At 38.3% G+C, this 22,381-nt stretch overlaps 1 protein-coding gene across 1 annotated transcript; it reads left to right on the top strand.

Annotated features, from left to right (window-relative positions):
• Window positions 1-1,116: 1,116 nt before the first annotated feature.
• On the top strand, window positions 1,117-20,459 carry net (atonal bHLH transcription factor 8-like protein net). The gene is made up of 2 exons (XM_018542434.1): window positions 1,117-1,185; window positions 18,975-20,459. Exons 1-2 carry the CDS (start codon window positions 1,134-1,136, stop codon window positions 20,156-20,158), a joined length of 1,236 nt encoding a protein of 411 aa, XP_018397936.1. The 5' UTR covers window positions 1,117-1,133; the 3' UTR covers window positions 20,159-20,459.
• The last annotated feature ends 1,922 nt before the right edge of the window (window positions 20,460-22,381 follow it).

Below are 22,381 nucleotides of genomic sequence, written 5' to 3'. Positions count from 1 at the left end.
TCTCTCAGCCTGCTGGCGCCGCTCTGTCGGCCCCCGCTGTTTCCCGCCGCCAACAATGCGTGCACTTCTCTTCCTCCTCCTCCTCCTCTTCCCTGTAGCCATCGCCACCACCGACGCCAACGCGCTGCGTCGTCTAACATCTCTCGGTGGTTACCAATACTATAGTGGACGGCGAGACATCACCATGCCATCAGCGCGGCGCCAATATTAGACACCAACGTCGCATTGAGAATCAATGAGTGATCAAGAATCAATAGGAGTCATTTAGAATCGTTAAAACCATTACGTCTTAACATCGTTAGGAATCAAGCATAACGTATATCGTATTATCAGCCATTCACAAGCCATCAAGTAAACTACTAGGCACACAGTCCAATACTCTTACTGTTATTGTCATAAACCGCAACGCGCCCAGCGTCAAAGTGGAGTAACACATACTACACTACTGTTACTATCACTGACGCCAACGCCAAACGCCAACGCCGTACCGTTCTCTGTCACGAGATCTTTTCCGGCGTCTCCCACCATTGCAATATTCTCGTATACCACGTTTCGAGTCGACAAAGCTTTACGGGTGAGAGGAAGACTGTATTCGCGGCGACGTCAGTCGTTGCTGATAGTGGTGGTAATACAGGCGGTAGTAGTTCAGTAGTACTACTAGTATTGCTGCTGCTGATAGCGATTGTGTAGTGGTGGTGGTAATTTGCCGGAGTGGTGGTGGTAGCGCGACGACGTTACTAGTGGCGGCGATGGTGGTGGTGGTGGTGATGGTGGTGGTGGTAGAATGAAGCACGGACCAGTCGAGCCTCCCTCGCACACGTAAGAGCATGAAACAGAGTCGAGAGTACACGAGGCGAACCAGTTCGCTGTCGACTGCGTTCGGTACAGGACGTGTGTCAACTCATATTGAGTTCATTGCTTAAACATAGACTCGTGAAAAACTTCCTTAAACACCGTATTCGTTGGAACGAAATTTTGTGGGATTACCAGGATCCAACCAGCCTTTGTTTTGTACGTGTCGAGATTTGTGGATCTGTACTACGAAGGGAAGAAAAGGAAAAAGTGTATTTGTGCGTGAGGGTGCGTGAATCGAGGAAGGAACCGGCGAAGTGCCGGTGGTCTATAAGAAGAAAATGACCGATCACGTGGTGGAAAGTACGTTCGAGCTTTCAGCTTTCATGAAAGGTGAATTTAGTTTGTAGCGCGCGTTCACAGACTTAAATTGAGGGATGACACGAAAGGGATGATTGAAGCGAATGTGATCACTCTATGATTGCTCTGAGTTATTTCAACTTCAGTTTAATCTAACTTTCCTATATCTTTAACATACTCAAGTTTAATATACCTAGACATAGTTGATGTAACTGTTAAGCCGTAAAGAGTGGCAAATTTAATAACTCGAATAAATAATTTGCATTAATAATCATTATTTATCTATGCACAGCGGTTTAAAATAAAGCATTATTCTACATTTTAAATACATTAACCTACTTCAGTCTGAAACAATTATAATTTTCTCATTAATATAATTGTCCTAGATTTCATACTTTAAAAGCCTTCGCTTTCATATATATATTCTCGTGTCATCGCTCGAAATACTTTAAGCGCTTCCAATTAGAAAATAAGGCTCCAAATTATGAGAAGATCATAATCCCCGTACAATATTCAAGTCCATTTATATTTCTAACCGGCGTGCTCCAAATTGGTTTCGTCGATCGACGATGTGCCTTAAATCGGCACATGCTTTGACATTTTAATACGCGGTCAGATCTACTAAAGCGGTATTCTGCCGAAAGTAACATCAAAGATAACCTCTCAAATGCATCTTAAATCATTGTGTCGATTGTCTAAATGCGTGCCGATCGATATACTTCCTTTGAACCGATAATCGTTATGAATTATCGTTATGAGTGGCACCAACAACGTGGAATGGAGAGGTCGTGATTGGTCGATCAGGACGAAAAGGGAATTGCTCTACAAGCGATGATCATAATGGATTTTTATATAGGTATAAAGATTAGGCCAGCAGATATTCGCGCCGTAAATGAACAGATACATGAAATGGAATGGAAGTACACAAACGCGGGAAAATTGCTCTTATTAGCTACGCTCGTTGCACTCTCACGTTTGCATCCTATTTCTCTAGAAGCGAGGCAGAACAAATGCGACACTTGAATACTAAATACCTTTGATATTCATTCATTAGAGACATCCTCAACATTCTGGCTCGGTTCGAATTAAAACAGATCTAATATACATGTAGTTTAATGACGATTCTAACGTAACGTTATACGAATTGGATCGAAATCGCATTTATATAGCACACGCTTTCACGGTACGATTGTCATCAAACAGCTTACGTCAGACGATGAAGTCTTCGATTATGATATAGAAGTGTTCACTCTTTTTTTTTTGTTATCAAAAATGTGTGTCGACTGGAAGTTCATTCTGGAGATGTGCACTTTCTCACAACTAGGACTAAACTATTTCCGTGTAGATGCTATGGTGATATCAAGATGCTGAGTGATAGTCTGGGCATTTTTACTATATAGGCTACGCGCGCCGAAGGTATAGCGATCTCGATCGAGAGAGAGAGAGAATAGAAACGCGAGAGTGCGAGGCAGAAGGCTGCGGCGGCGGCGACGGCGACTGTGGCTGCGACGGCGCCAGCGTGGGTCGCCACATATACGCACTGCCACAGAGATACGATCCCGGGTAACAGACGACCCCCTTTGACCGAGCTTGAAATCGGTGCTGAGCATCTACGCGTAAACAACGCGATGCTCGAAACAGCGAAATCAGCGCAACGTACTGGATTCAACTTAACGTCGGCGGAAGACCGATACCTGATGATTTGACAAACGACATGAAACGTCACCGTAAAAACGAAATTCAGGAATTTATTAATGTAACGTTAGAAAGAAAATTATATTGTTACGCCATCAAGGTCCATAGTTGAGAGATGTTTATCTTCTATGACGTTTGATATCATACGTCATTATTTAGATGACTCGGAAACGATAAGAAATATGAAATCGGAGAAACACTAAACCTTCGGGTGATAACAGTTCGAAGTAAAAACAGAATCCTATCTATATAACCATGAAAAGTAGTTATATCTCTTTAATTAAATACCAGAGCGATAATTCGTTTAACAGTTTTTATACAATACCTCCTACTTGACGGATTTATTTCACCGTAGAATTTCATTCTCTAATTCTTTTAATTTGTTAATATTGTTATAAAAAATTATTATATCGAGCTTATGTTACTGAAATCTTCATATGATAGAAAATATGTTATTTATTATTCTTGCGCAACATAATATAATAAAAATTACTAACAACATCATTCGGATTTTAGGAGGTTAAAAGCACGATAAAGAATTAGTATTGTTTCGTGTATTGTTTTTTGTTTTGCTATTTATCGGACGGATTTCTGATAGAAGAAAGAATGTTCGATCATGTCCTACTTTCCACTTTCCTGAAGTCGAAAAAAACGTATCGAAAAATCGTGCCGATAAACTGTTATACTGTTGATCGATGCAATTAATCGCACATATGTTAATGTCAATGCTCGCCGCTTAATCATGACGCACTCGAATTCAATATTCATCAACAGTGTTAAATACATCAGTCGCGATAATGTCACGCTTGCGTTTCGTGGGCAGTTATATGGGTCGTAAAAAAATATAAACGAAAGACTACATTGCGCGCGTGCCGGTCAATGTTTTCTCGCGCAAATCTATACCCTTGTTAACATCATCAACGAGATGTAAAGTTAATTGAAATAACTGAAGTGCTGTTAGCATAATATCGCGATATTATTCAATGATAAAATCAGTAGTCAGCATTTTCCAATAATTTCACTACACCTGAATGGTTAATACAATAATTACAATAAGTGGTCGCGGTACAAATGATAAATATATGTCGAGACATTTGCGAAATAAATAAATACATCTATATTTAAACATTCCGGACGACATTTTATTATTTCGTTTAATTTATTCATATTTTATTTACTTGAATTTCATTCATTATTTCGTGCTTTGTTAATTCATATCATTTTATATTAATCTCTCATTTCCGCGATCCTTTAATAATAATTATCAAAAATTTACTATGTAAATAGGAATGGCTTATACTGATTGAAACATTACTGATCATTTACAACCAACGTTTATTACAGATACAGTAGCTCCGTAAACACCATATTTATTGATCTCCGAGTAATCATCAATCTTATCGTCGAGAAGTATCACGGCTTCATTCCGCTATCATAATCGGCCGACACGAAAGCGTGCAGAAAATGACCGTTTTAATTAGATCGTGGCTACCCTTCCCGCGATAACTATAATCGAGATAGTACCTATCGCCTGTTGCTACTTAAGTTCCTACGCGCTCATTTACATATCTCATCTCCTTTCTCGGTCGACTACTTTTACTCTCAAACCTGCCACCGCACCGGCAGCGAGTGTCTGCGTTGCGCCTGATTTCGACTGCAGCGAGCCGCAACGAAGAAATGACTTCTGCAAGTTTCACGGGGTCAAGAGACAGCGGAGAGAGAGAGAGAGAGAGAGAGAGAGAGAGAGAGAGTGTGTGTGTGTGTGTGTGTGTGCACGTTTCATCGTTCATTTATCACTGCATGCATATTAAATTGTTACGCGCGGATGCGCGCACTTTTATACGCTTCATTCGGATTTTCGCGATGTCATTTCGACAGGTTTGTCTTTCACGTGATAGTCAAGAATGACTTTGCCCGAAAATAGATATGGTTATGCATTAATAGATGAAACACAGGAAATTACTAGTGCTATCACACGCATGTATAATTAAAAGGTCGACACCTCAGGTAAACGGCATGGAAATTTCAGCAATACAGGATGCTCGCGAGACACTCGGCATTTCACTTTTAGATACCTGGAAAGTTTCGATGCGATCTTTTCTCTCGACGTGAAAAATTTGATTAGACGTTGTGTCTTATTCGCCGATTCTTAATTCCGCAGATGTTTCAATGGCTAACGACAAGAGGCTGAAAAAAAATTCTATTAAAAGTAAACACGCCGTACTAATATTTTCACAGTTAAATAGCATTGTGTCTACAGATTGGTCAACACCGTTTCGACACTCTGTAGACGCTTCGGGCGACGGCACAATACTCAATACAAATTTCGCTTGGGGTTTATTGCGCCGGCTTTGACCTCGCCTCGAGAGTGTAATCGATACCCTATTGAGTCCCGTCACAAATACAAAGGATGTCACGACGCGAAGGAACTCCTCCCTGCCATCGCCACCCACTTATGCATTACGATCCTGCACCTGCTACCTGCTACTTCCGATAGTATTAACTTCGATAATGGCCATTCTCCACGAAAAAAAGGAAAAGTTTTTTTTAACCTTTGTCCTTTTAGGAAAACAAGATAAAGAGCCCTCGTTTTCCGTACAAATTTATATAACGTGCATTATTATATACGTGTATTAATTATAAAAACCCCAAAATATCGATCTTTTAAGAAAAATTCAACTTAAAAATGTTAAAAAAAGATTAGAAATTATTTTCCGAGAAATTTGTCTTAAAAATATGACGTAAATACGCATAATAATTTCGAAATCACCCAACGTATACACATATAATCGATGATGTACGATGAGGGTGCACGCGACAGCGAGCCACTTGTTCTCGATTGTCGAGAGTACGGTTGACGTGATTAAAATAAGCGGTCCTCAGATATGGCGGTCTGCGCTAGAAATAATCGTTAACGGGAATTCCTCACTGCAGATAAAAAAAATAACACGATATGTCAAGGGAGATGCTGTAATCAGTGTAATCAAAAGAATAATCGATTTTGAAGTATTTTCGCGTTTAGAGTTTATACGAATCGTCATACATTGATATATGAAACTTACGTAATATCGTGCCACGTGTATACATCCGTCAGTATATTATAATTCGTGAATTTTATGTTGATTTAAGCGCACATGAATAAATACGAGCAATTCGTGCGGTTCGCGACACGTGGGCCGTTTACACGTGTTTATTACGGAGATTGATATGCGCCGTACATATGTAAAGCGAGAAAGACAAACATTCAATAGTTAAATTCACACACACACATATTAAAATCTTATACTTTCCAAAAATGTCGAAAATAAATGTATTTTAACGACGCATAACAGATTAAAAGAAAATAATAACGGTGGTTTTAAGACGACATATAATTTTGAGTTTGGAAATCCAGTTAATTAAATTTAAAAAAAAATTGTTGTTTTTTGTGAGAGTTAAACATTAATTTTTCCAATACTTTTAACAAAGTAAAAAAAACGAGTCTTCATAAATATAAATAAGTTGTAAGGTTTTTATTTAATTTTAATTTATGTATGTGTATATATACACTGGTGGCGTCGAGTGGCTCACCGCTCTGTGCGATTGACTCGCGATTTGTAGACCCGAGTTCAATCCCACGTGCGCCCAAACGCGATGATTTTTCGCGTTTAATGAGCCAAAAAATGGCTCCACCTGGTGATCAAAAGATCTATGATCATCAGCGCCGTTCGGATTCGGCGTTAAAAACTGTAGGTCCTATACATCAGTAGTATATCAGTAGATATTTGTCTCTAATATCTAACTGAGGTAGGATTCTGTGGACTAATCACCCACAAATCAGAAAAACTATCTGATTCGAGAAACGAATATAGGCCTCGGACAAAAGAGGTCTATAGACGTCCTATGCTCCACATAAGGAGATAAAAGGTGTCGTTAATATATACACTAGTATATCTAAATTATTTTAACGTGATATTTAATATTAAAAATTAGAAAACTGTTTATTAAGAAAATATAAATTACAAGTAATTTTAACTTCCATTTAATTTAAAAATATCATTAATCAGAAAATACGTATTTCAAAGATAATTTATAACTCGTAGTGAATAAGAGATTGAGTATGAATGTAAATCAATAAATATTTACTACAAATCAGGGTTATGATAAGCAAAACTATTTTTAAATGTCGTATGAAACACGTAAGACCAACACAGAATGACATCAGAAAAACTCTTATTTAGATAGGATAACTTAAAAGAATCAGTTAAACGATTTGTTGAAATTCATTCCTGTCTTCTCTATTAAAATATTATTTTCCCTTCTTTTTTAGAATTCTAATAATCTTAATAATAAATAAAATAATAATCTTTTATATTGCGCTATATAATATCTCTGTTATCGTGAATTTCTATCAAAATTATTAACAATCAAAATTCGAGCGTGCTCGAAAACATGATACTACCGGAGGTTCTCGATATCGGTGCTGCGAGTTAAGCATGCTAGCAAAGGTCAAGGCATAAGGTCAATGAGAGAGAAAGAGAGAGAATTCTCGTATCACATGTCTCCGATCGATATCTTCATTTGATATTATTAGCGTTCGTGCATTTTCTTCTCTAATGTTTCTGATGGCTAACGAGACATTTACATGATCAATCTTTCATGTGAAAAGGGAAACAAAATGTAGCAGCAAATACGTATGAAAATATTGAGTAAAAATATTACTATGAGAACAAAATTATAAGGGTAGAACCAGAAGCTATTTTGTCCATTTTTCACGATATTGTTTGTTTCTGCGTATAATGAACATTTAAAGATCATACTTGTGCTCTCAAAAAGCAGTCATGATTGGTAAGGTAGTTATAAGCACATTATTGACGTTATTATAAAAAGATATCATTTGTTGTCGTAAATTTTATTGTATATTACTTTAAGGTTGAAAATGATGGGAATAACCCCGCACAATTCTATTTATAAATTAAACATTTGTATTTGAATTGAAAATAGTTATATGAATTGGACGAATTAAAAAAGATTTAACTTTTGTAACATAATTTGTAAATAAATTACAAATTATCTATTTTATACTTTTTTTTATGAAATGGAAAAACTGAAACACAGAATTTACTAAACGAATAAAACGCGAATTCTGTTTCTATTCTTCTCCATAATTACACTATTTTTAATTATCGCTTCGAGCAAACGAGCTATCGGAATAAATTTTTTTTTTTTTTTAAAAAAAGAAGAAACGAAAGGAAATAGAAAGCACGAATAGAAAAACAATCTTAGATCACGTTGGTGGAAAATAAATTACACATTCAGTATATGCCGACATTGTGTTTACGTGAAGTCGCCCAATGTCAATCGACTAGACTGCGATACAGAACGAGAAAGGTTATATGACTGCGCAATATGAAGAAGCGGAAAAGACGAAGAAGTAGAAACAGAACGAGTGGAACACGATTGTTCTCGCGATCGGACCGGTCGGTCGCTCAAATGACCAGCCCGCTATATCGAGTCACGCTCGCTCTCACGACCATCTGGTTAGCGCCATTGCCTCCTCTCTCTCTCTCTCTCTTTCTCTCTTCTAGGCAATCTCCTCCAATTCTTTTCCACAAGATGATACCGAGTTCATCCGCATCGGGCTTTCTCTTATCATTCACGAGAGAACACTCGGATATCGTGAGAGACAAGAATAATTTCACGAGTTAGATCGTTTAACGGTGAATGATTTGAATATAAATACTATACGGGCAGAAGTTTACCGGTCGAAATTTTTCTACTTTACATAACAAAACAACAGTTCCGCTATTATATCGAATAATTGATGAACGGTCGCGAAGGTCGGACGAAAAACGCGAACGCGGCGACAATTTCGCTGCGGCAGGCGAAATTCCGTCTCTCATGGACATTTCGAGGATCGAAATCGCGAAAGTATTGATGCCGTCTCATTATCCAGGATTGATCCAGTATACGACAAACGGACGGGTCGAACGATTTATATTTATGTCGAACGAAGAAACTGGCGCGGGCTGGTAAACCCTCGTCGCGGAGGCAAGCCGCGTGTTCTCGCGCGCGCGACGGCCGTATATTGGCGCAGCGCGATAAATGCCCCGCGAGGAGAGATCGGGACAGGAAACGGCGCATCCACACGGCGGCGTCGCGTCGGCGAGATTTATTTTTTTTTTTTTTCCCCCCCCCCCCTCTGCCCCCCTTTCCTTCTCTCTTCCACGCGCTCTCTGGCTTGCCGCTCGCTTCGCGGAAAGCCTCCGGCGGAAATGCGACGCGCCGCCACACGAGAGTGGAATATAATAGCGCAAGAGCGAGAGATCTCCCGCCGTTGCGTATAGTCTTTACGCACGTTTGATATTACCGAAATCTGTTCGTATCTCGCGCTTAGTAATTAACAAATTACCACGATTGGGCAAATTTTAAAAAGGCCACATCGATAAATCGATATTTCGATTTCATGTCAAATTGTCTTATTTGAAAAGAAACATGTTTCAAGAAAATAAAGAAATCTTTGATTACAATCACCAGTGTTCCATTTTAAGCAGAAAACCGCAACTAAAACAAAAATAGAGGAACGAGTTTAGAACAGTGACTGAAAAAAAATATGAAACATCGTTGACGTTTTGACGTCAGTAATTTGATATTTTTTTTAATTAAGCAAAAATACTCTCTCTGACAAGAGATTTTGTTACAACTAATTGATTTGGCGTCGCGCACTGGGTTTATCGATACGTACACTTTAATTTTTTTCCCTCTAAAAGATGCAGTACAAGTAAATCTTATTCTAATAAACTAAAGGATAATTATTTCGCTTTCTCGTTAATACATTACGGTATGAATTATTCTCCGTTTCATTCGCATAAAATGCAATAAATGTAAACATTAATAACGAATTTGACTCATATATATCCCCGCGTATTTACTTCTTATCGATATCTCGTTAAATTATTCACATTAATAATTCAAGTCTCTACAGTTATATCCTTTACAGCCGGTTGCGTTCGCTCTCTCTCTCTGACGCCGGTTATTTTCGCAAGCGCGACGAATAGCGTGGTGGAGCAAAAGGCTCGTCGGCGTGCCGCCCCTCGCCCAACAAGAAGAAACAGAGGAGAATAATCAGACGCTTAATTCGGTCGGCGCGCACACTTTCGCGCCTACGCTCAACACGCCGCGGTCTTAAATCAACGGAGCCTGCGGCTCCGTCGCATAATTCTCCCAATAACGCCCGGCGAAGGTGACGCGCGGTAAAAACGCGCCCACGAGCGGCGACTGCGAAACGCGTCGCGACACGCGTTCAGAAAACGGTAATCGCTAACGGAGACCGCTCGTTAGGCAATCGTTAAGTATCGCGATATCGAAAGTCATTAGGCACGATCTAAGTCATCGCGTTCGGCGATCGTACGGTCTCTCGTATATTACGTTGCCATTACACGCCGCGGTAACAGGTGATTATTAGCGGCCCACGGCGTCGCGCTCTCGGCGCCGGATGCAATCGGCCGTCAATCGGCGTCGTGTAATTACGCGGACTAGTCGACACCGGCGCTTTATAATTCCGCAAAAGGCGGCCGGCGCTGACAGACAGCCGTCCGCGGTATATACAGCAATGACGGAAACTGCACTCAGCGAATGATCTACGATCGAGAGCAACCTTATTTCCCTTATATAGCTCGGCTCGTTTCATTCCGCGCTTATCGATGAAAAAGAAGCGGTGTCTCAATTTGACTTCGGTATCTTGAGACGCATTCCTTTTTTTTTTCTTTTTTTTTTTTTTTCGAGATACGCTTTAATGATTATTACTCATGAATTATTACTACATCTTTTATGTATGTAACGAATATCTTGCATTCCTTATTTCTTCATTCTTTCGATTAAATCGATATTTGCACGGATAGAACATATAGTTTTGCTGAAGTATCTAGACATAGATCTGAAAATATAATACCGTTATGAATCATCGAAGTAATTACGTGGGACGCAATAAAAATATAACACTTAAGTTGGTTATTAGAATGTCAAAACTTTTCGCAGCATCGCTCATCATGCTTAAGACTCTTACCTAATTAATTTGATAGTCCAATAAACTTATTTCCAATAACTACAGCTAAATGTTAAAATATACTCAGCTAAATTATTTCCGTAAAATCTTCAAGATTGAGAAAAACATCGCGAATTTAATTTTTCTTTACATTATACTTCACGACGAAGACGAAGACGAACTGAGAGTATCGACAATAATATTATCGCTCTCAGTGGTATTTATGAAATGCGCAGAGCCAATTTTAGAGGCGTCATTTATCCTGCACGCATCTGCTCTTTTTCCCTGTTTTCATCGAACCTCTCGTAATCCAGGTCACAGATCACGCTCGAATCGCTTATCAAATTCTTTAATTCTTCTTGCACATTATGTTTTATTACGCAAAAGAAGAAGCGTATCGCTTCCTAAATAACACACCTATCACTTAAATTATTTTATTACCGACAATTTGAAAAGTCGTCGCGTGGATGATTTCGGCCACGTGCACGAGAACCGTCTCTGCGTACTTTATATTTAGCTACTCCAGTTCTATACAAAGCTCTCGAAAGCAGTTGGAAGTTTTCCGACATGTTCCACGTGTTCTCGCCTTCGTCGTCTCTTCAATCTTCCACGTGGGAAGCCCACCCTTAATACCGCCATCCTCCAATCAAAAGGAAAAAAAGCTGTACTTTCTGTTTCCTTTTTCTTTTTATGAATGAAGCGGAAGGTATCGGATGCGTATATTTTTATTTGATTTGTTGGAGATTTCCAAAACAATATCCTACAGACTTTTTAAATCATTGAATTTATCAAATTAGTACAGTAATTAACAAATGAAAAAGTTTCTGAAAATATATTAATAATTATTTCAATGGAATTCGTATTATAAGTATCGTACGTCCCTCCCGTAATTTTAATAAATAATAATATATCTTGGATTTATTAATCTTTCAAAACACTCGAGATCCATTTTATTTTCGAACCTCCATGAAAAAGCTATCCGCGTAGAATGGTTGAAGAATCATTCGAATTTCGCCGCGGGACCAAGGCAATGACACGATTGCACGTAACAATGATTTTGATATGCAAACACAACTGTGCAGCAGACGCAACATCAAATAAAAGGAATTTTTCCACGAAGGATGTTTCTACGAAGCGTCACGTGGAAGATGCGCACCCGGCGCAACGGAAGACCCCGGCGGAAGGTCGGCGTTACAAGCCGTTATGCTCTCTGGCGCGAGAGTTTGCACAGATGTGCTCGGCGTGTTTGAACAAATGCGAACGAGACGGCGGCAGAGGTACACACGTCTCGAGACATTCGCGAGTCTGTCGCAGAATGGCACGAGCACGACTCTCCCAAGTACGCGTACGTGTAGAAGTAATCGCAGGCAGATACTTCATCGTCTTCCGGCGCGGCGCGGCGCGGCGGTTCTCAGCGGGACATCGTCATTCAATTAGCCGTCTAGAAATTGCAGATTGATCCTTTCTAGGTCAAAATTGCTCCACGTGGCTTAATCGCGATCCGAGTCCTAATTTCGTACCTTACAAGAAAAAGAAAAAAAAAACCGGCACGTGTCCTCCTTCATTCATGTGTTCGTTCAGTCGTTTCATTCAGTCGTAACTTCAAACTCCCGGGGTCTTTGAAAAGTGGGTATTCATAGTCCGTTCTTATTTTAAGACCGTCTTAAGTGATATCTTAAAATGGCAATCTCTCTTGGTTTACGACATCTTAAAATTGTGCTTAAGACGGTCTTAAATTTAAGATCCGGCTACGAATACCGGGCTCTTTTTGGAAAATTTCAAGAAAAGATACATCTTGTTTAAGACGACAGGCACCAGTGGTACGCGACCTCCTTCATCAATTTCATTTCTTTCGTCCGGCCGATATTTATGATTCGACCGATGATCGAGCATGTGTCTCGGTCGGCGCCTGCTGATGACCCCGAATGACCCAAACTCTTCCCGGCACGTCGCGATAATTTCCTTTCCACGCGCTCGCGACCTTTCGTTTTTACGCGTGCGATAAGATTACGAGGCGATGAAACCTTTTCTGTATAGAAGTGCGTAAATTTCGCAGGTCATCGTTATTTCAATTGATATCGATTCTACGCAATATCTCTCGTCTTCGAAAATATTTACCATTTTCGTTTCATCCATATTGTGTTCAAAGTAACTATAAACAATAACTATAAAAAAAACTGGCCATAAATTAGAAAAACCGATAGTTGGCCAATATCGAAAATGCATTGAGGATATCGTTGCATCGATAATAAGCGAGCTCAAGTAAACATTATACGAGAAAAAGACTTCTCCGTTCGTTAAACAATAATAACGATCGTCGCCAATAGCGGTGGCAGATGGCCACTATCGAGAATATGGTCTTGTTATCGGTTCGATAACGCTTCTAAACTAACACGCGACGAGCAGAGACGACGCCAGGTGGCCAATAATATTATCTCGCTTGCATAAACAGTTTCACCCCACTTGTTCGGACTCTTTCCTATTATGCGATTCGCCCTCTTTTTGATTCAATTTGTTTGGTGACGAAAAGAGAAGCGGCGAGAGAAAGATGTTTCGGCAAGCGGAGAATTTCGTTCCAATTAATCTAACTTTAACCCTTAATTTTGCCGTTAGTCGCGTTTGAGACGAGACGGCAGACAGGAAATCTATGTTTGACTCCAATCGGGGCGAGCACTTACCGCACTCGGAGGAGGAATTCCGTGCCTTTCCGGCGAGAGCCCTTCAGTTGGATAGTTTCCAAGATAAGTACGCAGTATCTACGAAAGGTTTTCGGGAAAGCGTCGCGCCGCGAGGTCAGCGTGATCGCCAACCAGAAAGGAAAGACGATCCGGTTGCGATCTCGTCGCGATCGCGATGACTCCTCTATCTCGGAAAAGCAATAAAAGGAGAGCAATGAACAGACGAGGTTGGCGCCAGCGCCATGTGGCGGCCGTGCTCTTCCCGACTTGTTTCTCTCGAGAGAAGAGGACACGAGAAAAAGAAAGAGGATTGTAGCGGAGAAATAGCGTTTATTAATACCGCAGGATCAAAATCCAATGTACCCCATTTGACCCTCGCACGGGAAATACGATTTTGCTGAAATATCGAAAAATTTAGGTAGATACAAATTTGAAAATAATTTTCTTGGATCATCAAACTAATCATGCAGGAAATTCAAGTGCATGTAACGCTTTTGCATCAAAAGCGTTTTTGACAACAACGTTTTACCAACTGCAGTTTGAGCGTTCTACAACAAAATTATCTTCAGATACACATCTAGCTAAATTTTTAGATACTTTAGCCAAGTCATTCTTTCTGTAGATTTCTAATTGAATATTTAGTAGAAATATATTCTTCAATTATATTTTAGACGTTATAAATAAATATGACGTTCTCGGTTTTAATTCCTATATTTTCTTTCCAAATTGTTCTAATTAAATTTGGAGTGTCAGAGAATAATTGAAGGATTCAAGAAAGGTAGCTAATAAAAGCTTGCTAGTCGACTTCTCGAGTAAATACGACGCCAGACGCCTCTTAAAGATGTTAACTGATTCCGATTCACAGTAATCGCATCGGGAGAGAAGATCGATGTAGTAAGACAGAGAGGATGAATGCCAGAACGGGACAGAGCGAAATGAAAGAATCGCGCCGGCTGCGGTGCAGGCGATCCGTGATCGAGAAATCCGATGCATCTGCAATGCTTGTCGTGCTCGATCAATTGCCACGTCAGCGATTGTTGGCTCGTATGAATTATTGCTTCGATCGATGATGGTCTAATGAAACCGACCGTTCGTTTGCGCTACCAGATATCCGCGCATGGATTCGTCGAATAATTTACGTATAATAGCGAGAAAAAAAATGTCAAAGATCGCACGTGCGGAATTTTACGTGTCTGATTGCGGTCAGGAAATGTGAGAAAGGTCGTGATATCGCAATCTCTGCTCTAACGCCGGATAAAATTACGCACCGTTGTGTTTGCATACGTATTTGTTACACAAACAAGACAGTTACGTCAGCTGGTTTGATAATTCGCGCATTGTATACAATTTTGCGACTCTTAACTCGTACACGTCGCTTTGCGAAACTCATATTTGCTCCAACTTTTTCAAGAATATATATGGTTAGAAATTTACGAAACAGTCTTTGTAAATTTCATTCTAAAAAAAAAAAAGAGTGAACTCTCATTCTCATTCAAGAGTACAAACATTTTCAATACTGCCAGTATTCTCACTCGTTTTGGAGTAAGATTTCATTCTAAAAAATTTCGAGGAAAACGAGAATCTAAAGAAATCTTATCATATCTCTAAGATCATTGCATAATACGATAAGAAAATCGTGGAAACACGAGGAATCATTTTTGGCCCCCCTTTGAAATGCATCAGATGCTGAAAACGGACGAGGTAAAATTGTTCGCGTATGGAAAAAAAAATAGATTCGCTGATTCAGCAAAACTATGACCGGTATTCATAGTCAGTTCTTATTTGAAGACTGTCTTAAGTAATGTCTTAAGACGCGAATGCAGCCCTTTGATTGGTTCGTGACATCTTAAGACTGTACTTAAGACGATCTTGAATATAAAAATTGCAGACTATGAATATCGGCCTATAGCTTGCTGCGATAAAAATTAACATGTAACTAAGAAAATTTAGTGGTTTAACAAAGAAATTATGTCTGTAAGCATATTTATCAGTACGCTCATAGAACAAACTCATCTTTGTTAGTATTATCATTGCTATTGCAAGAAATTAGTTCAATTGAAGTAGCTATAATTAGGTGTATAAATAAGTTTCCGCCGTTTTTTCACAAAAAATTGGGCATTTATTGAAAGAACGGTAACCTAATGTTTTATTCGAAGTATTGTCCATCGCTAGCCACTACTTTTTCCCATCTTTCTGGTAATTGATGGATTCTACGTCGAAAAAAACAAAAAACGTTGAAACTACATTTTTTGTCTTCGACGTCAAATTCACCGTTCTTAAACTTTTGAAACCACTCACGGCAACTTCTCTCACTTAAGGCAGCCTTAACATATGCTTTTACAAGCAATCGATGCGCCTTAGCTGCAGATTTCTTCAAATTAAAGAAGCTCCCGCAAATGACGTTTATTCGACTCAAAACTCGACATTTTCACACGAAAAAAGATATACGATGCTGATACAAAATCGCTAATATTTCAAGGTTATGTTGTTGCCAGATGTCCAACCTTAAGCCCAAGACACAATGCGAGGGAATAGCGATAGCGATATAAGTTTCAACCTATCAAAAATGTGTATTCCAGTGTATTCGATTTCTGATAAGTTGTCTTGGGCTTTACGATATGACGTTTTACAGCAGATAATTTTAACCATAACATACTGGTAGCGCCATCTTTTGTCAAACGGCGAAAACTTATTTATACTTCTAATATATTTACACTTGCAATACATGTTTTAATAATTTTAGTAAAAAAAATTGGTGTTGTTATTACCAAAGAAAAGGATTGTGGGTAAAGTGTGAAAATTTTGCCGACGGAAGAATACGTTGATAATATTTGTAATAACCGAAACGAATCGTGGCGCCAGCGTGACGACGCAGGCGTCCGGTGTCCGTTCGGGCTACACCATTTTCGTGATTGCATCATATTTTTGGAAAGCGTTGCCAGCTTTGACTGTGCACATACGGTTTTATATTTCATACGGTTTTCAATTAAGACGTGATCTGGCCGTATCGTCCTCCTGTTAAATTCTCTGGAGGCGGGAGCCATTAATTAAATAAGAAGAAGAAGAAGAAGATTAGGCTTTCTTCTATTGTTTGAAGACAGAGTTCGGAGAATCATTCGCCCGCTGCAGACGTGTTTCGGTTTGGGTGCTATCTAATCGTATATTTTGAGAATATTGCCGACTCTAACTGTGCATAAGTATATTGTGTTTGTGATAAGGCTCAATATGTATTAAACAACTAATATAAAGAGGCAAGGGCAATGAACCAATAATTTTCATTAAAATCTTTAAATCAATCTAATATATTGCGAAGAATATCACGTAATTATGGCATTTCGTCCCAACTTCCACTACTGGACTCATCAGTAAGGCATTGTAGTGGAAGCCTACCTTAGACGCTTGTTTAAGTTATTAAATCGAGATTCTATATATATACAGATATACGCGTATCAAAGCACTTGCGAGAATTTTTGCGAATATCTATAGACCTCTGATGGCGGGTCGACGTAGTAATATTCTTCGCAATATTTATTTAAAGTAATATATGTATTCCCCTCCCACCCCCCCCAACTTGCGCGCCGAACTATCGTCGATCTTGAAATGCAACTCTAATAATCTGAAATAAGTATTATTGTTCCGCGAATTGGTGGACCCGTTCTTAGATTCTTAATATGTTCTAAAGCCGGATTATCATAGCATGCAGAATGCGGGTATATATACAATCTAAAATACCATAATTAGGTTAGATTAGATTCTAATCTTGCGACCTGCGACCCGCATTCTACGTGCTATGAAGATCCAGATATTAATATAGATTGTATTCTTTTAATTTTTCAATAAAAACCATTTATCAGAATTTGTTGTTTTAATTAACTCGAATTGTTAGAGCAACTATAATTCTTTGCTACAATAAAGATTGCTAATGTAACAAGTTTCTTCATTATAGCAGCAAAAGTATATACGCTGTCTTAGCTAGCATGTTTTATTACAAATTTTAATCTTTATACTAAATTCATTTTTGCAGAAAGTGTTACCTTTGTTATATTAAAAAATTTGCTATATATTAGAACGAATATGATTAGCTACAATCGCTAATTTAATTCAACTGTACAACTTTGCTACTTTAACATAGAAAATTGGCTATCACTATATTACGACTGTAGATTTGCTAAATCAGCGAAGTTCTTAGTTGCTTTAGTGAATCTGTTTTTTTTTCCGTGCGTAAGTCACGCGATGACAAGCGTCTTCCCCGGAGATACTAAAATCAGCGAAATTAGTCTCCGCCTTGGAATCCGAGTCGGCTCCGGTCGGCAAAGCGGACGGGAGGAGAGGAGCGACGACGGCGCAAGTATATTATAATCCTCTCTTGCTCGAGAGTCGAGTCCCTGTGCGCGCCAGATGGTACCAGCTGGATGACGCATCAAAGCAGAAAACCTCCCGCGTGTCCGAAGCGCGGTTCCGCCCACGGAATCGCGAGGAAAACACGTGCGCCTCCGTTGCTGCCGCCGCCGCCGTCGTCGCCGCCACCACGCCGTGCCGTCCTCTATCAGGTTGCGAATAGTCTCGTAGTGCGAGAGAATTCAGTATTAGGATCTTGTAACGCACCTATAGGTTACTACTAAAGAACATTATTTATATCTACTTACATGTTGTCCGCACTGTGGACACTGAATGGCGCCACATTAAATTTCAATAGCGAATTCCTCGAGCAGTTTATCTTACATTAATCATAATCTGACTGATTATACCCATGATACAGTTTAGGGTTGTCGATGTTGAATAGGAATATTATAAATGTATTCATCAACGTAAAAATTACGATTTATATATACTTCGCATTATCGAATATATATTCACATTATTCGATATGTATAATATATAGATATATATATGTATAAAATATGAATATATCAAATATATTGAATAATAAATATATATGATTATATATTCATATGATGCCGAATATATCGAATAACGAATATATTCGCTCATTTATTCAGTGTTAGGGGAAGGAAGGGCAAAACGGAAAATATCATGTACCTATCAAATATCCGAGGGACCTTACAAATCGCTATCTTATGAAATAAGATAGCGATTCGTACGCATATATATTTAAGATCTCAACCGCGGCACGTTCAAATATTGGAATAGATATTTAAAAAAATTTGCTACCATATTCTTTCTGCTTTGCTTTCTCCTTCCGTTTTGCCCTGCCTTCCTCTATGTAGAAATTTCCATCCTAGTGCCACCTAAGGTGTCATTGTATATTTTCCAACAAACTGTATTGCTTGTTGGAAGACATATCTTTAGAAACTCGGAATATTTGTTCTCTTTTTCTTCAATACCCAAATATATATTGTCTCGTTTATAATTTTTAGGGATTTTAAGTGGCACACAAACTGTATTTTTCTCTATTTTGTTTACAGCTGGTGTCATGGCGGATTCCGAGAGAGATAGCGGCTCTTGCAGTAGTGCCGACGAAGACAGTAGATCGAGTTTGCATTCACCTACGTCATCTGAGGACAGTGTCGAAGTGCAGGTGATACCTATTTCGTTGCGGAACAAGCGAAAATTAGCAGAGCCACGGAAAATTCAAGAACCGGCAATCATCGCAGCGCCATTGAAGAAGAGACGGTTTGATCCTATTTCCGAGGAGACAACCATTGATCAAGAGGAGACCAGATCGCTGAACATGCCGAATCCTTTTCGACCATGGATTCCCGCTTCCTATAAAAATGAATCCAAGACAACCGCGACTTCGTCGACGGTTACGTCGACAAATACGATTTCAAATACCATAACAACAACTACAACGACGACGACAACGATGACGACATTGTCTAGCGAGAGAGAAGAAGAAAAAGAAGAAAGAAGGAGACAGCAGGATGAGACGACGCAGAGGCTGCACGAATCATTCAGAAGACTACAACATCCTACCGGTCACAATCGATCAGCTGTTGCATCTCGACGAGAATCTCGTCAGAGGTTAGAACCGGTAGCACCAATAGCAACAACGACGACATCTCCGTCGAATACGATCTCTCTACCGCATCCTAGGCTACAGGACGAGCCATTATCTTTGGTGGTGAGAAACGAGGTACCCAGAGTGCCGTCGCATCCTGCTGTAAGTGGCTCCTACGAAAAGACGCCATCGTATATGATGGAACACTTGTTGGCAGCTTCGTCCAGTCGGAATCATCAAAATCATCAGACTCATCAGAGTCAAGGAAGTCATCAGAATCACCAAGTGGCCCCCACAACATCGAGACAACATCATCAGGGCGGCCAACAGAGAAATTATAAGAACATGACGAGAGAGAGACGGATAGAAGCGAACGCTCGGGAAAGAACTAGAGTGCATACCATCAGCGCGGCCTTCGATACTTTAAGACGAGCAATACCTGCATATTCACATAACCAAAAGTTGTCGAAGCTATCAGTACTGAGGATTGCCTGCAGCTACATCATGACGCTTAGTAAGATTCTCGGGAAGGACGGTGAAGTGATGGCCGCAAAAAACAATGGCCTTGCAGGCTTGAGTAGCTGTGTGGAACTGGTCTCTAGGACCATTCAGACGGAGGGTAAACTCAGAAAGCGGAAAGAAGACTGAACGAATCGCGTTTTCACCTGAACAAGATTGGAACGACGGACAAGGGAATCTGTTACAATAGAAACGGCGAGGAATGTTCCGCATTGTCAAACGCTTATACTTCTATTCTCGATGCCATGTGATTCACGGGAAAGGGGAGAACGATGTAAAGTTAAGTAATCTAAACAAGTAATTATCGCCGGTTTTTATGCTGTGCGTATTAATTCGTGGAATCGACTAGGAATGCGTTGACTAGAGTCGCGAGTCACGAATGCGATTGAAGGATTTTAGAAAGTAGTGATGATAAGATCATTTAAATTGAAACGCGAAAAATGTACTCTCGATATTTCTTGGAGTGAAATCTCACACACTCCAGAAAAGTGAGAAAATATACTGCCACTATTGATAAAGAGTGAAATTATTTGCACTCTTGAATAAGAGTGGCAGACTTTCATTCTTTTTTAGGGAGTGAGTTTCCATCTCTAAGAAATTTAGAGAATATAGAATAACTACTTGTCATTTTACAAAAATTGTACATTACGCTTTTAAAATCATAATAAGCTTTACATTTTAATGAATACTACTATAGTAAAGAATTTCGCGACTCCCACAATGGGAATTTATCTATATATCGATTACAGTTGCGCAACCAGACAATAAATTTTAGGAAGATTCTCATACGTAGGTCACGCTTAAATTTACAACAGATACTGCTACAGATGTTGCACCGTATCACACACGGAATTTACAATAGAGAATGGCGAATGTTCATGTAGGATTTAATCATTCATGATAGAAGCTAGTCTTGAAATTATTTTAACCCTTTTGAAATGGTAATATCCAATACATCTAATTTACTAATCTTATAAAATATAATACATCTCCCTAATAACACACTTTATCTAAGACATCCTTACCCACACAACACAGAATATTTATGATAAATATATATTACTATTGAAATGTTATACATAAATATTTTCTACATATTTTACGTAAAGCATTATTCAAAATATTATTAAAATATAGACTGAATATACAATAATATTTTATGCAATATAATAAATATAAATAAATATTTCTAATAAATATTTTTTAACTGGATTATAATGTCTCATTAAGTATTTTTTTTCATATCACTTGTTATAACATATACAATAATTATTTTATATTTATAATAAATGTTTATGATCTGTGCAACTTAAGACCTCACAAAAGTTTCTACAAAATACTTCCAATAAATTTTATAAATATTTAGAAATATTTTATAAATATTTAGAAATATTTTGTAAATATTTTATAAATATTGTGTGCTGTCTGGATAGGATGTTCAAAGGATATATTGACATTCTAAGAATGTCTCCTGGAGTGATATTAGGGCTGAATTTTTATATAAAAAAAAAAAAGAAATTTAATAATTTTTTCTTAAACCTAAAGGCTAAGGACGGTCACACAGAATGCTGAGAGAGATTCGGATATAACTCCCGACCGAAGTAATATTTTTCGTAATAAAATTTACGGATTTTCAGCACATTAAGATCTCTCATCATCACAATAAGATGCCTGATTGAGCATCAAATTATTAAATTGCTTGTCAATTTAATTTGTGATATTAACTACAGTAGTTTAGTTGCGTCTCTAAGTCCGAAAATTCAATTCGACGCGCAATTCAAACTGTACGTATGTATGTGGTACATCAATTTATATAGAAATATTTAAGCACCTAAGATCCAGTTACAGGCTTTCGACCGTTACAGGTTTTATCTCTTACTTATTGTGTACTTATATTTTACAGTCTTAACAAATCGTTTATTGTTATTTACAATTTTTAGGCTCTCTTGTAGAATGTAAACTCTAATTAAATTTATGTACCTACATACTAATTTAATTAGTATACTGTTTGTAAACATTCAATTTTAATTCAATTTTAATTAAAAAATGTCTTATTTTTAAGTAGATTCAATTTAATTTATAAGAGAGCTTCTAAAAAAAATAATAAAATTAATTTTTTTTAATTTACACATTTTCCCCAATTTATTATTATTTTCAGAAAAATACATTCGTAAAATCATATTTTCCAAATTTTTATAGCAAAAATATAAAAGCCATTTTTCAATCCTAGAATCCACGTTTTTCATGAAAAAAATGATATAATTGTTTAAAGTTCCATTTTCATAACGATAACTTCATAGAAAGCATTATAATAAGCATGTATTTTTCTATTTTAAATATTTTTCGCAATTT

The sequence above is a fragment of the Cyphomyrmex costatus genome, unplaced genomic scaffold (assembly GCF_001594065.2).
Source record: "Cyphomyrmex costatus isolate MS0001 unplaced genomic scaffold, Ccosl1.0 scaffold330, whole genome shotgun sequence".
NCBI classification, from domain to species: Eukaryota; Metazoa; Arthropoda; class Insecta; order Hymenoptera; family Formicidae; genus Cyphomyrmex; species Cyphomyrmex costatus.
This window is presented reverse-complemented; position numbering and strand designations above follow the sequence as displayed.

What these genes read in the sequence shown, in the direction of transcription:
- net (XM_018542434.1), top strand. Translation starts at nt 1,134, where the DNA reads ATGACCGATCACGTGGTGGAAAGTACGTTCGAGCTTTCAGCTTTCATG. An exon ending in GCTTTCAGCTTTCATGAAAG is followed by an intron (nt 1,186 to 18,974) that starts GTGAATTTAGTT and finishes TTTTGTTTACAG; the next exon opens with CTGGTGTCATGGCGGATTCC.